We start from the raw sequence: 14759 nt of genomic DNA, 5'->3' as shown, positions 1-14759 counted from the left end.
AATTTTTGCTCACGCTTTAATTCAGTAATTGCGATTTACCTGCGAATATATATATATGGCAGCCCCTTCCAGTGCGTATATCGTGATAAAAGGACAATCTTTCAAAGAATACACTCAGTAAATGGTAATTTGGATATTACAATTTCCCACTTACAGCCACTATATACACGCATGATTTTACCAATACATCTATGTTTGGGCGGGTATATAGCGAACAATTAAACGTTTGCCTAGGCTTCAATTAGAGATGCTAACATTACAATCTAAAAGAAGAGACAAATTGGAGATGTAATATATACATACCTCATAATTGTCGTGTGTAGTATGAGGCTGATTACTGTTTTTTGATGGCGTCGTGTCTTTGATAATATGCTGCTGTTGTTCGGCAGGATGATTTTGAGCTACATTTTCAGACACTTGTTCATTTCTCTTCTGTTGTTCATCGCTCGCTTTTAGTTGTTTAAGTCTGATTTCTTCTTGTCTTTTGGCTTCTTCCTGCTCTTGTAACTCCCTCGCTTGTCTTCTCTGTTTCTCTTCTTCCGCTTTTTTTCTTGCTTCCTCCTCCTCTTGTTTCGCTATAGACTCAAATCTTTCTCGAATAGTGGAAGACTTGATAGTTCCTGCAGAAAATAAATTATACATAAATAGAATATAAAACATACAATTGGTGAGATAGAAACCAGGATAAATAGTAATAGGAAAAGCGATAAGATCGTTTCCGTTCCGAAAATTAAATTTTGAAGGTCGAAACGAACGAAGAGGCAGAAATATCAATGTTATCATTGTTAATTTTAAGATTGAAGTGCATTCATTCACAAATAATTTATACGTTTATACTAAGTCTAAAACAAGAAGTATTCATGTGTGTATATTGTTTACGATTTATTGCGTCCGGTGTAGTAGATGGCGCGCGCGCCTCTGGTCCACAGTTCTGGATTCCATTCCAGGTGAGCACTTTGAAATTTAAACGCATTACGGTGGTTTGGATCCGATTTTAAACGAGACATTCAAGTCACATTGTATCCTAGCTGATGAGAAGGGTACCAAGCTCTAGTAAACAACAGCTTTACAACTGCATTTAATGGAAAATTATGTTCATTCACTGCTGTATGGGATGAGCAATGATCTTGTACAGTAATATTCATTTTTTTCCGTACAGCAATATTTATTTGTGTAATTATTTCTGTCAGATCTAGTCTATGGCATAAATTCTAACAGTTAATTTAATTTGTTTCCAAAAAAAAAAAAAAAAAAAAAAAAAAGTCTATTGCACGTACCTAATATTTTCTAAGTCCTTTTTCAGTTAATAAAACATATTCAGTACGGGAGTATCCTATTCAATCAGTCCGGATTGAGTCCGACGCTTCTACCATGTAAAATTACTTTGATAAAGTAGTAGATAGAACAATTTAGCACACGGAATTTAGTTTTCTCTCAACTTTTTTATTATAAAATTCATATTATATACAATATAACAACAAATTTACTACTAAGTATGGTCCTAAGACCGATACAAAGTTCATTTTGTAGTTTGAATAAATAGGTGTCCCTAGGTTCACACAGTCACGGTAAGAATTTCGACAAAGCTCCAGGCAACCTTCAAGGGAAAAATTCCCCACACAGCTCCAGGCAACCTAAGTGGAGATGGTTTACGATTTCTCAATACTCCAGGCAAGCAAAGAGAGGCTCGTGTCCCGCAAAGCTCCAGGTAAGCTAAGCGAGTGGTTGAGTTCCCACAAAGCTCCAAGCAAGCTAGGTAAACAGGAAACTTCAGAGCTTCGACTTGGATTACGTTAATTTTCTCAGAGACCGAAACTGATGTCGGTAGAGGCGTTCATGGTGTTTAATACTTTCTTTTAAATAGCGGTAGCGCTTGCTGGTATTGCTCTTCTGTTACATCACTAGGTGATGACGATGAGGCTAGGTCGTCTGCTTCTTGTAGCAATTGTCGTAGGTAAAAGCACATAGTTTTGTTTATAAAAAAAGAGGCATGTGTTGGTTTTACAAATATAAACCAAGTGCGGGATATTGCAATATACAGATTTCCATCTTCCTAACTTGAGGGACACATGAGATATTCTATTTACGTTATTGATTTACAAATCGGTAACCCTTAACATATGCCTTTTAATTAAAGGTGTGGTTGAAACCTACCTCAGGGTAGATATTAAATATGTTCCAAAATTAATTCCTAAGTTTTCACAACCTTCCTGTGATGTAATCACAAACAACAGACAACAAAGCTTTCAATGCGGAGGAAAAAAAAAAAAAAAAAAACAGAAAATGTCTCTTTTTTCTTAAAAAAAGAACTAAACAAAATACAATAAATAAATAAAACGCTGGAACATGCGTCCGCTTATTTCCAATGAGGAGTTTCCATGCAGAATTACATCTTCCTAACTTCAAGGATTTATGTGATACTCTACTCTTGGTAAAACATTTGAATCACCTTACCTTTATCTCCTTTCTTATTCAATACTTACTTTATAAAGCAAGATTTTTATCCAAGTCCCATCTTTCTACATACACTAACATGGCCTCAAATTTCAGTGAGTCGCTTTTCACATTCCACATGATCATACTTTTTAACCTCCTCCTTCCAGCGTTTCATTTACAAGTGTACTCTTTGAAAACGTTGAAATACGTGTTTCATTTATTTTTATGTAAAAGCTTACATAACGAATTACGCTCCTCTTGCATTAAGCATTTTCTGAATAAATAATGGGAAATCTTAATATCATACAAGTCGGCCCTATACCTTTCCAGAAGCGAAATTTTCGCAGACGTTGTTAAATTCGATACTTTCTCAAAGAAGCAAGAAAAATTTAGTATACAACTGATCCCAGTTGTCCCTCTCGGAAACACTGAAATACATCTTTATGAGAATTTATATACCGAATTTCACATTTGCAGCTTGAACGAATCCTCACATTGGACACTTCCTAAAAAACATTTAATCTTCTAGAATTACCCCAGTTTTCCTTTCTTAGGAGTAGGATTTTCGCCAAAACATGTGTTCCCTTATTCTTGTATAAGTGTTTATAAATCAAGACGATTGGAAAACTCTCTGGAAACCCCTCTACACTGGAAGGTAGAAGAGGACGCCTTAAGTAAGTAAGTTTATAAATCAAGTTTCTCATCTCAAAGCAAATCCTCACATTCGGCACCTTGTAAATAAACGAAGAGAAATTTCATTATTATAGAAATTTACCTCTCCTTCCTTTTTAATTGAATTGTCGAAAAGAATAAAAACGTATTTTCGTCTTCTTATTTGAAAGTGTATAAACCGAATTTCATATCTCCAACTTAAAAGGATACCCAGATTTAGCAGTTTGTGAATAAATTAAGGGAAGTTCCAATATCAAAGAAATTTTGCCCCTTTTCCCATTTAGAAGCAAAATTTTTAACAACGCTGAAATACAGGTTCTCTTACTTTTACTGCAGAGTTTATATACTGAATTTCACATTTTCAACTTCAGTGAATCTTCCCATTAGCACTTCCTGACTATAACAATGAGAAATTTGGATATTATAGAAATAAACCTTTTGCCCTTAGAAGTGGAATTTTTGAAAGCGCTGAAATATGTATTTCTTAGTTTTATTTAAGAGTTCATATACCGATTTTACATCGACTTTAGTAAATCCTCATATTCTGTACTTTGTAAACAAATATAGGGAATTTCCGTATGATTGAAAACGCCTTCTCTTTTCCCTTCGAAATAGACTTTTCAGAAATGTTGAAATGTGTTTTATCATTTTTAAGTCTAAGGAATCTGACATTTGGACCGTTAGCGAGTCCTCACATTCGGCATTTTTCGATTAAACAAACGCTAATTTAAGCGTTTTATAAATGTTCCAATTTGAAGTGGAATTTTCGAAAACGTGAAATAAGTTTACCCTTATTTTTAGAGTTCATATGCCGAGTTCAATATCTCTCTCGCCAATAATTCGTGAAATACAATATTCTTGGGAGAAATTTTGAACTCCTCCTTTATGCGCTTTAGAAGATATTTGTACGAAGTCTTCCTTATTCCATACTTTCGTGACAAAAGGAGTATTCTCTCCAAAGTTCGCATTAGTATTTATCGTAGTATGGTTTAGTCGATGACGAGTCTTCCATTAATACTATTTTATATCATAATTAGGGCTTGCAAGTTGAAGACCTAAAAATTGCCTAAAAAGGACCTATAAAAAAAGACCTTAAAATATCTATAAAAAAAGGACATTAAAATAAGACCCAATTTAAATAGAATTACATATTTAATGAATATAATGCTCAAGAAATACAAGCTTCTGATAGGTTAACGGTCTGTCCTTCTTCCACATACTGAAGTACAAAAGGTGCTGAAGTGCTAAGTGCTAAGTGATAAGTAAACTTCGCCTCTCTCACCCCACTTGTTGGAAGACATGGTTACACCTCCTTATCTGACTTGTGATTGTTGCACATAATCTGGTCTTATCAGTCCAGTCATTGAAGAATGTCTTATCATTGGAATTTTCTTTACTAAAGAAAAGATGTTTAAGAGGTGGTGATGATTCGAATTAATGGCTAGTAAATTTATTGTCGAAAAATAGTGCAAAAAAGACGTTTAGACCTATGAAAAGCTTAAAAAAAGACCAACAAAAAAGAAAAGAGAAGAAAAAAACGCCTAAAAAGGACCAATAAAATCCACTATTTTCTGGCCTACAATGATCCAAAATGAACATATATTATGTTAAGCCTCGTCTTCGGGCACTCGTAAAAAAGAGGATTTTTCCTCAACTTCCGGGCCCTAATCATCATATATATATATATATATATATATATATATATATAATGACTGATATATATAATAGTAGTCAGAACCATATATATATATATATATATATTTGGTTCTGACTACTATTAATATTTTGTTGTAGACAAACCCGTGTGTGTGTTTCCTGTGTTCTCTCGTTTTCCTGCATTTTTGTCCTTTCACCATTTTGTTCATACTCATTACACTACCTTGATCAAGAAGTTCCCGAAATTGACCACAAAAATTCCTGAAAATTGATATTGTCCTCTTCGAAGCAATCCCCATCGACTGCAGTGCACTTATGCCAGCGCTTGATTCAGTTCTCAAAACCTTTGTGGTACTTGACTTTAGATATATCCATCAGAGTCGTCTTCGATTTTCGTATTATCTCCTCTCGTCTGCTAAAACGTGTTCCCCGTAATGGTTTCTTGAGTAGATCAAACAGAAAAAAGCCGCATGGAGCTAAATCCAGTGAATTCGGTGGCTCCAGAATGGTATTCGTTACGTTTCTGGTGAGAAACTTGCGGATGATGGTGGCAATGTGCGACGCTGTGTTGTCATGGTGCAAAATCCATGAGTTGTTTGTGCAGAAATCTTTTCTTTTTAGGCGAATTGCTTCACGCAAATGCTTCACAACGGCCAAATAATACTCTTTGTTTATTGTCAGATTTTCTGGCAGAATTTCATGATCTACAACACCGTTATAATCCATGAAAACCGTGATCATCACCTTTTTTCAACTGAAAAAGACAGTTTTTTTTTTTTCAGTCTTGTCTTATTGGGTGCTCGCCACTCGTAAACCGCTGTTTTTTTTTTTTTTATTATTTTTTTTTAAGAGCATCATTGCTGAAACACTTTTCCAACATTTCCAAGGTCTTTGCACTATTGAATCCGTTTTTAACATACACATTCGTTGTTGAAAAATTGACTCCATTGCAAAAATCAAAACATGCACCCAAACAGATGTACTGAACACTGCATGGTAATTTACCTTTCACGAATGGTAAATTAGGATGTTCAAATTGGGAGGGAATATTGCTGATGGGTGTGGCAACCCACGAGAAAAGAAAATGTCAAATCAGCTGATTGAGAGCGCCCGACGGTGGTGACTTCCGGGAACTTTCTGATCCAGGCAGTATCATCATCATCTCCCTTAGCTTTGGGTCATATTGGTGAGATACTGAAATATTAATAGCAATAAGCGAGTCAAGTGTTATTTACTAGTCTAGTGATTTGGGCGCGCGTCTTCAGTGCATAAGTATCTCATTATTGTTTTTCCATCTTCTGCCTCAGTTTCACAACTAATGTGATGAGATAATACCTATAATATCTAGACCTTGACCCAACTTATCAAAATCTGCATTTGATTTTTGAGGTAATACCTATAACATCTAGATCCTGATCCGACTTTTCATCAAAATACACATTTTATGTTCTTAAAGATTCTGAAAGTTTACACGTTAAAAAAAAAAAAAAAAAAAGTACGGAAATTGCCTGAGTTTAGCGCTTAAATTTCCCTTTCAGCATCGAGGCTGTATGAAGTGGAAAGGAGTCCATGCAAATAAAATAAAAAATGATAAAATAAAAAAAGTGAAACCAGATCTACTACCAGGAATCAAAATTGGGCATGCACGTGCAGAAAATGTGTGTCACCCACTGACCAGTTAAGGTGATTAGATGGACCTATTGTTTGAGGTAGAATCTTAATAACAGGTATTCTCAAAGAAAATCAAAAACATGATTTCCATGTAATTGACGACGAAAATTACCTTTCAGCTAACTAATTTTTAAATTCCTTTCCAAGATATTGTGTCCTTATTAAATAGCCCCTTTCAGTTCTGTCTGGAATTTTATTAGGAAATTAATAATAAAAATGACAAATCAATGGTAGTCTATATAAGAGTCCTTGAGTCTTAATTTACTTATACTCAATCCCTGAAGTCCGTAACTAGTTTTGTTTAACGCCTAGTTTCCGATGCTTGTATTAAGCGATTTAGAACTAGACAATAGCTGGTTTGTTGATGAAAGTCTAGCGTCTCTTGTAGCAGCGAGGCTGTGAAACGTGGTGCTGAAGACGAACATCTGATCCGAGTGCTCCCACCGGAAATCAAAGTTTGGCTTCTCGTGTGAAAGACGCGTACGATAACCATGTAGCTACGAGGAAGCTCACTAGAGACATATAATGTGGCTGGAGATTTCTTGCTCTTGTTCTTTCTTTAAATCTTTTGATACACTGGTTGATTTATATTTAACTCGAGCAGTGAGCAGAGATGCTACATAGAAGACTGACTGACACAGTCCTTTTTAATTGTAAATTAATATATATTAATTTACTGGTGATAAGCGGGCTACTAATTTTCTGATACAACGTACCAGCATAGCAGTTCAGTGATTCGATGTGGCTTCCATTTTAGATACATTAAATCCTGGCAAATTATTGGAAGAGGTTTTCCTTTTATAACTTACTATGCAGAATTTACTGTTTCTCATATCATTTTTCTTTATGTAAAAGAAAACTGGCAAATATGTTCTTATTTATTGATAGTTATTGTCCTTAACTAAACAAGAAAAGCCATTTTAACTAGTTTCAAATTTTGTACCTTTTTACGCCATCAAGAAATTTTGTGCTATTTAAGTACATAAAAGTGAATGTATTTTAATTTCACATACTGACTGTGAGCTGTTTGATTTCATAACGAAACATACTCCGCCAAGACCAATCGAAGAAGCATTTCTTCAAAATGCACAGTCAATAGACACGAAAAATCCTGGTATAAAATTCTTGTCTAATATAAATAAAGTGTTCCTGGGAACAACGACGCACGAATTTCAGATTTACCGGCAAGTAACATTGCTTCTTTGAAATACTGTCCCTTAACGACCCGGAAAGAACATTTTAGATGTACAGTAATGTTTTGACTGATAAATGCAGGTTTTTGCCAGAAAAGACCGAAAACTACATAGTTGTGTATTGTAGCATGAATCAGTCTTAATTATACACCAACTATGTGTAGTTTAAGTAATACAAGTGTTTTCTCTAAAGATAATTAATAAAATTCCTAATTTAGCTTTTGCTTTTGAGTGGTGCATATTTACAATTTTTAGTGCATATTTTCGTGATTTTTAGCGCATATTTAGATGCATATTTTCCCGCTTTTTAGTGCCTATCTATCCGAAGTATACTTATGAGTATACTACTAAGGTTTCATTATAACAAATTATTTCGCGTCAATCATTTACTTCATTTTTCAGGTTTTTGCCAAGAACTGTCTACTTTGCCCTATTGTGCGTCGTCAGAAGAACCCAGCGAAGCTGTTGAATCGGGAAGCACGTCGGGATCTGATTTCGAAGCGCGACCAAGAAGGAAACATAACCTAAAGCGCATCTGTCTCCAAAATACAACGGGGGCAGCGTTTAGACCTGGAGCTTCAGACAGACAGGTAACTTTGATATTGGTCACTTCTGCCGCAGGACTTATAACGCCAGAAAACAAAAATCGTGTTGTTGACAGATCTAAGGTACGAAGACGAAAAGATAAACTGAGAGGAGATCCAGAAAGAAAAGGCTCACCCAGACCGGGCGACTACAAGTATCTATTTCGACGGAAAAATAATGCAATCTTGTCCAAGAAAAAAAATAATGGCAAACTACGCAGACGAGACGTTACAGAAGAGCACACCATAGTTCTTTCAGAGCCCGGTTCAGAATACTTGGGTCACGCCACACCTAGGTCAGGCACTGCAAGGATATAGCAGACTCTACATTGGAAGTTTTTGAGAAGAATCAGTACTACGTGTCAGGTCTTGAGGCGGTCGGTAGTGACGATGGAGCCACGAACACAGGATGGGATAACGGTGTGATAAGTCAGATTGAAAGATCCCTAGGAAAGGACCTGCAGTAGCTCATCTACCTTCTTCATACCAACGAGTTACCATTGCGACACATGGTTACTGAATTGGATGGTGGGACGACAGGACCCAACGCTTTCTCCGGCCCCATTGGAAAGAAATTAAAGGACTGTAAACTTTTATCGATCATCTTTGCACATATTCCCGTTGAATGGGTCTGAAGTGGAAAAACCCGATAGTTTAAGCAGTGACAAGAATTATCTGTTTGAAATTTGTAATGCTGTTGTAACAGGAACGTGCAGTACCATGTAGCAAACAGAAACCCAGGACCATTATCACATTCACGATGGTTTACATTGGCTTGGAGGATGCTTCGCCACTACATCAGTACTGAGAAACCAAGGTGAATGTTGCGTCTACTTTGCCAGTACATTGTTAAAGTATACGCTCCCGATTGGATTTCAATACGACGAAATCCTTCGTGCAAAATGGACGCCATGCATCTGCTTAGCATAGTTAAGCAATCACGTTTTCTGCCAGAAAATCTACTACCCATACTTCATTCTGTTCCACAAACAAACTGATATTACGCTCATTATGAAAACCTGTTGATAGCGATGACAGCAGATGAAAATCGGGATATTCAAACGTTTGGATGGAAGAGGATAAAAATGTGCTGCAGTCAGAACACTAATTTCGAAACAATGAAGTCACGTGAATGGCTTGATCTCAAACTTTACAGCCGAAAATTACAACATGATTAGTTAGCCTAAACGTCTAACAGAACCGCAAATTACATGAAACATAACGGATGAGCAGCTTGAAAAAAATATCAGAACTTCAGCTACCTTCAGTCAAGCTATGGAACCCACGGTGAAGCTAGTGTCCGAAGCAACGTCGAAAAAGTGCGGCCACATCGCAACAGATAAACTGAAGTCTAGAACAAGAATGTTCCGCTTCGAGACTAAGAAGAACTACGTGACCTAAAGTCAAAGGTCAATGATGCTTACCGGATGTATGGGTGAGTAGAACTCGATGTGCAACCACGTCCCCATAGTGAGTTTTGGGTTATTTTGCGTACAGAGCAAAATAAGCGAAGAGTTGCACAAAACACCGTGTTGTAATAAAGCCTATGTCTACTGTGAAGCATCAGTGTGAGATGACTGAACTATTGATTTAATTTGTTAAATTCTATTTCCTTATTTTTACGATTATGTTTGACAGTATCATGAACTCCTTAAAATCCAACGGAATAAAATAAAAACTTTTATTAATGTTGTACATTTCCATGTATTTGTTAATTCTCGCTTTTGAAATTGTTAATAAACATGACTAGTTTCCTTCTTGATTTTCTTCGTATTATAACATATATATATATATATATATATATATATATATATATATATATATATATATATATATATATATATATATATATATATATATATATATATATATATGGTCTAGGAATTAATTCGTGCGGTTGGTACGCACACATTGAAGCTGTAGTACAAACACAAAATACATAAATACCTTAAGAAAAATATTGTCCATCGCTAGCCACCACTTTCGCCCATCTGTCAGGCAATGTACGGATTCCGTGGCGAAAGAAGTCCTCATCCTTGGAAGCGATCCAGTCAGAGACCCATGTTTCGATATCTTCTGAAGAAGTAAACCGCTGTCCAATCAAATCGTTGTTCATGCAATCGAACAAGTAGTAGTCCGAAGGAGCAACGTCTGGTGAATACGGCGGGTGGGGTAAAACTTCCCATCCGACATTTTCTAAATAGGTTTTGACCGGTTTTGCGACATGTGGGCGAGCGTTATCATGTTGAACAATAAGTTTATCATGTCTGTTCTCCCATTCTGGTCGTGTTCTGGCCAGAGCTTGCTTCAAACGCATTAATTTTCGTCGATAACGTTCTCCATTCATAGTTTCACCCGGTTGCAGCAGCTCATAGTACACCACACCTTTCATATCCCACCATATGCACAGCATAACTTTTGCACAGTGAATATCTCGTTTTGGTTGTGATGGACCAGGTTCACCTGGTTTCACCCAGGCCTTTTTTCGTTTAGGGTTCTCGTAATGGATCCACTTCTCATCACCCGTAATAATTCGATGCAGAAACCCCTTTCTGCTCTGTCGTTGAAGCAGCAATTCGCAAATGGTTTTTCGTCTTTCAACGTCTCTGTCTTTCAATTCATGTGGAACCCAATGTGACATCTTTTGAATCATTCCCATGGCTTTCAAGCGTTTGGAGACTGTTGTTTGATCAACGCCTAATGCTGCTGCAAGTTGTTCCTGCGTTTGACACGAATCCTGCTCAAGCAATGCTGTCAATTCTTCGTCTTGAAATTTTTTTGGCTGTCCAGCTCGATCTTGGTCTGCCAAGCCGAAATCACCACTTCTAAACCGTGCAAACCACTTCTGACACGTTCGCTCAGCTAGAGCATGGTCACCATACACTTCCACCAAAATACGATGACTTTCAGTCGCACTTTTCTGCATGTTAAAGTAATGCAGCAGGACACCCCGCAAAAACACTTTATCAGGCACAAATTGCGCCATGTTCACTTAACTACAAACTGGTGTTGACGCTTTAATCCACTGCCCTATACTACGAACGATACGCGATGACAGGGGTTTGCAACACATATGTGGATACACGGAACTGTGGGACGCTCCGTTCGTTGCGCCATCTCTTGTCCACCCGCACGAATTAATTCCTAGACCAAATATATATATATATATATATATATATATATATATATATACAGACTGTTCCATAATTCGTGTAATTTTCTACAGCACTGGGAGAAGATGAAGTTTTCACACTATCAATGTAAAATTTGGCAGTCTTATTGAGAAATATCTGAATTTTTCGAATTTCTAAAAGAAATAGGAGAAAATTGCTGTTTAGTCACCCTTTTGAGGATGTAAACACAAAAGTTAATTTTCCTTATGGGAGATTCAATGTTAAATTTTGGAAGCAGTTTTCTCCAATAATTATTCTTAAAGATTTTGAGACAAATGAGTTGTATTCGTTACAAAATACAAAAACACTCATTCACGAAGCTAGGAAAGCCGTCTCAAACAATTTTAGGAAGGCCCCCCTTTTGGGGGGCAACGTGCGTAAAAAGGTGAGTGCGGTGAGTGTTACCAAAATCCCAAAATTTATTTTCGGAGTGCCAGTAAACGTCAGATTAATCACGAATGTCACAGAATTAATGCTCCAATGCTCCTTACATGTAAGAGTGACTGATAATGGGGCTACAGCCCCCTTTCTAAAATAAGAAAATCACCATAAATATCCTTAGTAGGGACATACGAGAAGGTACTTTTTGTTAATTAATGTAAAATTTGGCGTCCTTGTAGCAAAATAGTATGAGTTTTTGAAATCTGGAATACTATTTTGATAGCGCACCGCCTTAGGGGGCACAGGGGGCGAAGCATTAGATGATGGATATTTATAAAAAATCAAAATTTTGATCCGGAAATGCCAGTGAGCGTCAGATTTTTCACAAATGTCACAGAATTAATAATCTAATATTCCTTGCATGTGCCAGTGACAAATATATATTATATATTATATATATTAGGGTGGTCCTTATTTATATGGGCAAAAATAAATTTAGGAATTTCCTTGGACTCACCCCCTAAAATGGTTCCATATGGGACAAAATTAAGCCAGGAGAAAAATTAGATCCATTGAATAATTTTAAATGGTGCCCCAAACGACCTAAAATTTTGAATGCGTTTACAATACATAGTATATGGGGAAAAGCTGGAATAAACTCTTGTAATTTACAAACGGGTTAAGGGAATGGAAAGATATCTTGGATAATGGAACTAGAGGAAATGACAAACCTAATTTTGTATAGCATTATTATGGCGGCCATATTGAAGTCCGCCATCTTGAATTTAGGTAAAAATTTTCAAATAGGAAGAGGGTCATGTTACATATCATTTTGAGGTGGCGTTTCCCAGAAGCACAAATCTCGTATTATTTTCAAGCTACCAATAATCTTGTAAGAGTTATTACGTGTGAAAAACGAAATGCTTCGATGTAATGTTATTTTATTGTAGTTATGGACCACAGATTTGTAAGAATTTTGGAAGTATTTTACATAAACTGGAAACAAACTGCTAGAGAAACTTAAATCTTTGTTTCCTCATGAACTACCAATAAGTTTTTCCATCAAGATGATTCATAGACCATTATGAGGAAAAAGGAAAAATATAGCATGAAAGAAATTGAAATATCTCTTATTTATGTAGTACTGTAGCTTTGGGGTAAGTTTTCAATAGGTATTCAATCTTATATACTACACAGTTCACTTTTGTCACATCTAGGAAAAGATTATCTATGAGAATTTACTATGTGCAAAATAAACTTTTTCTGATACTCATTTTTCGTGAAAACGATGTTGTAATCTTCTGTTAGCTTCACTCCCCTTTCTGCTGCATCGTTTATTACGGAGATGAATTTAACTATTGTCTTTCCTTGAAGATAGTCATTGTTATCTGACCATGAAATCGGATCACACTCAAGAAACCCTTTGGGTATTTTAAATCTCACAAGAAAAAAAAAATGTTTGTTGTATCAAAATCACTGATTTCTCTTTTCGCAAGAATTTTTATGATATTATACTTGCGTCAAGCCTCTTTGCTGCTTCACGGTCTCTCCTTACAGTTTTAATTCTTTCAACCAATTTTTGTTTTTCCACTATGTTAACTTCATCATCAAAAAACTCCAATGCTACGTATTACTCCTTCAAGTACCAGAGATGCCGAGAAAATTTAGAAAGAGCCACTTCAGATAATTCATTATCTATTTGCCTATAACTGTACAAAGCTTTCAAAAATTGCAGGTCTTGTAATGGTGAATGGGCTACTTGATCACATTTAAATCAAGCTTGGATATATAGTCGTATCAGAAAAATTCATGCATTCCGAAGACCCGTTTCTATTTGCTTCGTTAAACGAAAATGTTGGCGAAGAGAAATATTTTTAAACAGTATATTGCTTTTCCCATCTACCTTGCATGGTGAATTGCTCCAGGCAAACGAAAGAAAACTCTTCGAGGAGGTGTGCCATCCAAGAATGTCAGTTCTAAAAATTTACTGTAATCTTCTCTCCGGTGTCCTGCTTCTACAAGTTTGATAGCAAAATTCAATACTTCATTTCTTACATCTGAAATGTTGTTCCTTACGTCATTATCATCAATTCTGAAATAAAGTTAGTGCAATCTATTTTAGACCAATCGTTCTGAAAATGCTTAAATAGGGGAACGTCCGTTCCAGATGCAAACGAAACACAACACTTGTCAAATACACATTTTAAAACCAATTCATAAATGTAGTGTCTACAAGGAAGGTATAGAAGATCAGTTTGGAGCATCTGCTCTAGCAGAATGAAAGCACCGTTCACATGACACATATTGCAGGGAATAGTGTGACAACAAACTGCCTGCACGAACTTTACCAAGTTCCATTCTTCAAGCTAATGAACTGTAGTAGAAATAATATGTTCGTTCTCCTCTTCATGATGACAAACTGAGAACACCAATTAGCCTCTCATGAGCATCTCCTGTAATAAATATTGATAACCTGTCGATAGTCTCTCTACCAGTCAAATTCGGCAGTAGTTTTCCGTCTCATTGCACAACTAACGCACTTGATGCACTCCGAAATTGTTTTTGTGGTCTTATGCAACTTCGCTACGGATTTTCTCTCAGCATCGATGCATATTTATTACTAGTTCCTTTACATTATGGCCTAATGATTCTGCCGTCGCTGTCAGAATATGTATTCTCGTTCTATCAGTGGACTTGTATGGATCAAGAGCAGCAACCTGTCTTGGAGTTTTAAAATTAGTTTTTCCCCTTTTACATCTCTTGCAGGGTTCAAGCGCACACAGGCACATATTTACATTTTATCTTACATACTCAACTGGGTTTTCCTCTTCATTTCTTGAAATGCTTACCTCCGTGTATTTTGGTGTAAAATTCATACAAATCATTTTCAGAAGTACATTTTTTCTTTTGCGTTCCTCTTCCTAATGAAGCCGCGCATATCCCTCTTGTTCTTTTCGAACCAAACTCATGTCTTTACATTTTATATTTGTGTT

At 36.2% G+C, this 14759-nt stretch overlaps 1 protein-coding gene across 3 annotated transcripts in view; it reads right to left on the bottom strand.

The window, feature by feature from the left end:
• The window catches only part of Cortactin (cortactin), a 773732-nt gene that overhangs the window by 100235 nt on the left and 658738 nt on the right, over positions 1–14759 (bottom strand). For all 3 annotated transcript variants that reach the window (XM_081752063.1, XM_081752064.1, XM_081752065.1), the window contains one exon: positions 304–620. In XM_081752063.1, the coding sequence (XP_081608189.1) occupies positions 304–620 (317 nt within the window). The remainder of the gene's footprint in view (positions 1–303; positions 621–14759) is intronic.

The sequence above is a fragment of the Thermobia domestica genome, chromosome 3 (genome assembly GCF_964235325.1).
Source record: "Thermobia domestica chromosome 3, izTheDome1.hap1.1, whole genome shotgun sequence".
Classification (NCBI taxonomy): Eukaryota; Metazoa; Arthropoda; class Insecta; order Zygentoma; family Lepismatidae; genus Thermobia; species Thermobia domestica.
Note: the sequence above shows the minus strand (reverse complement) of the source record. Positions and strands in the feature narration are given on the sequence as shown.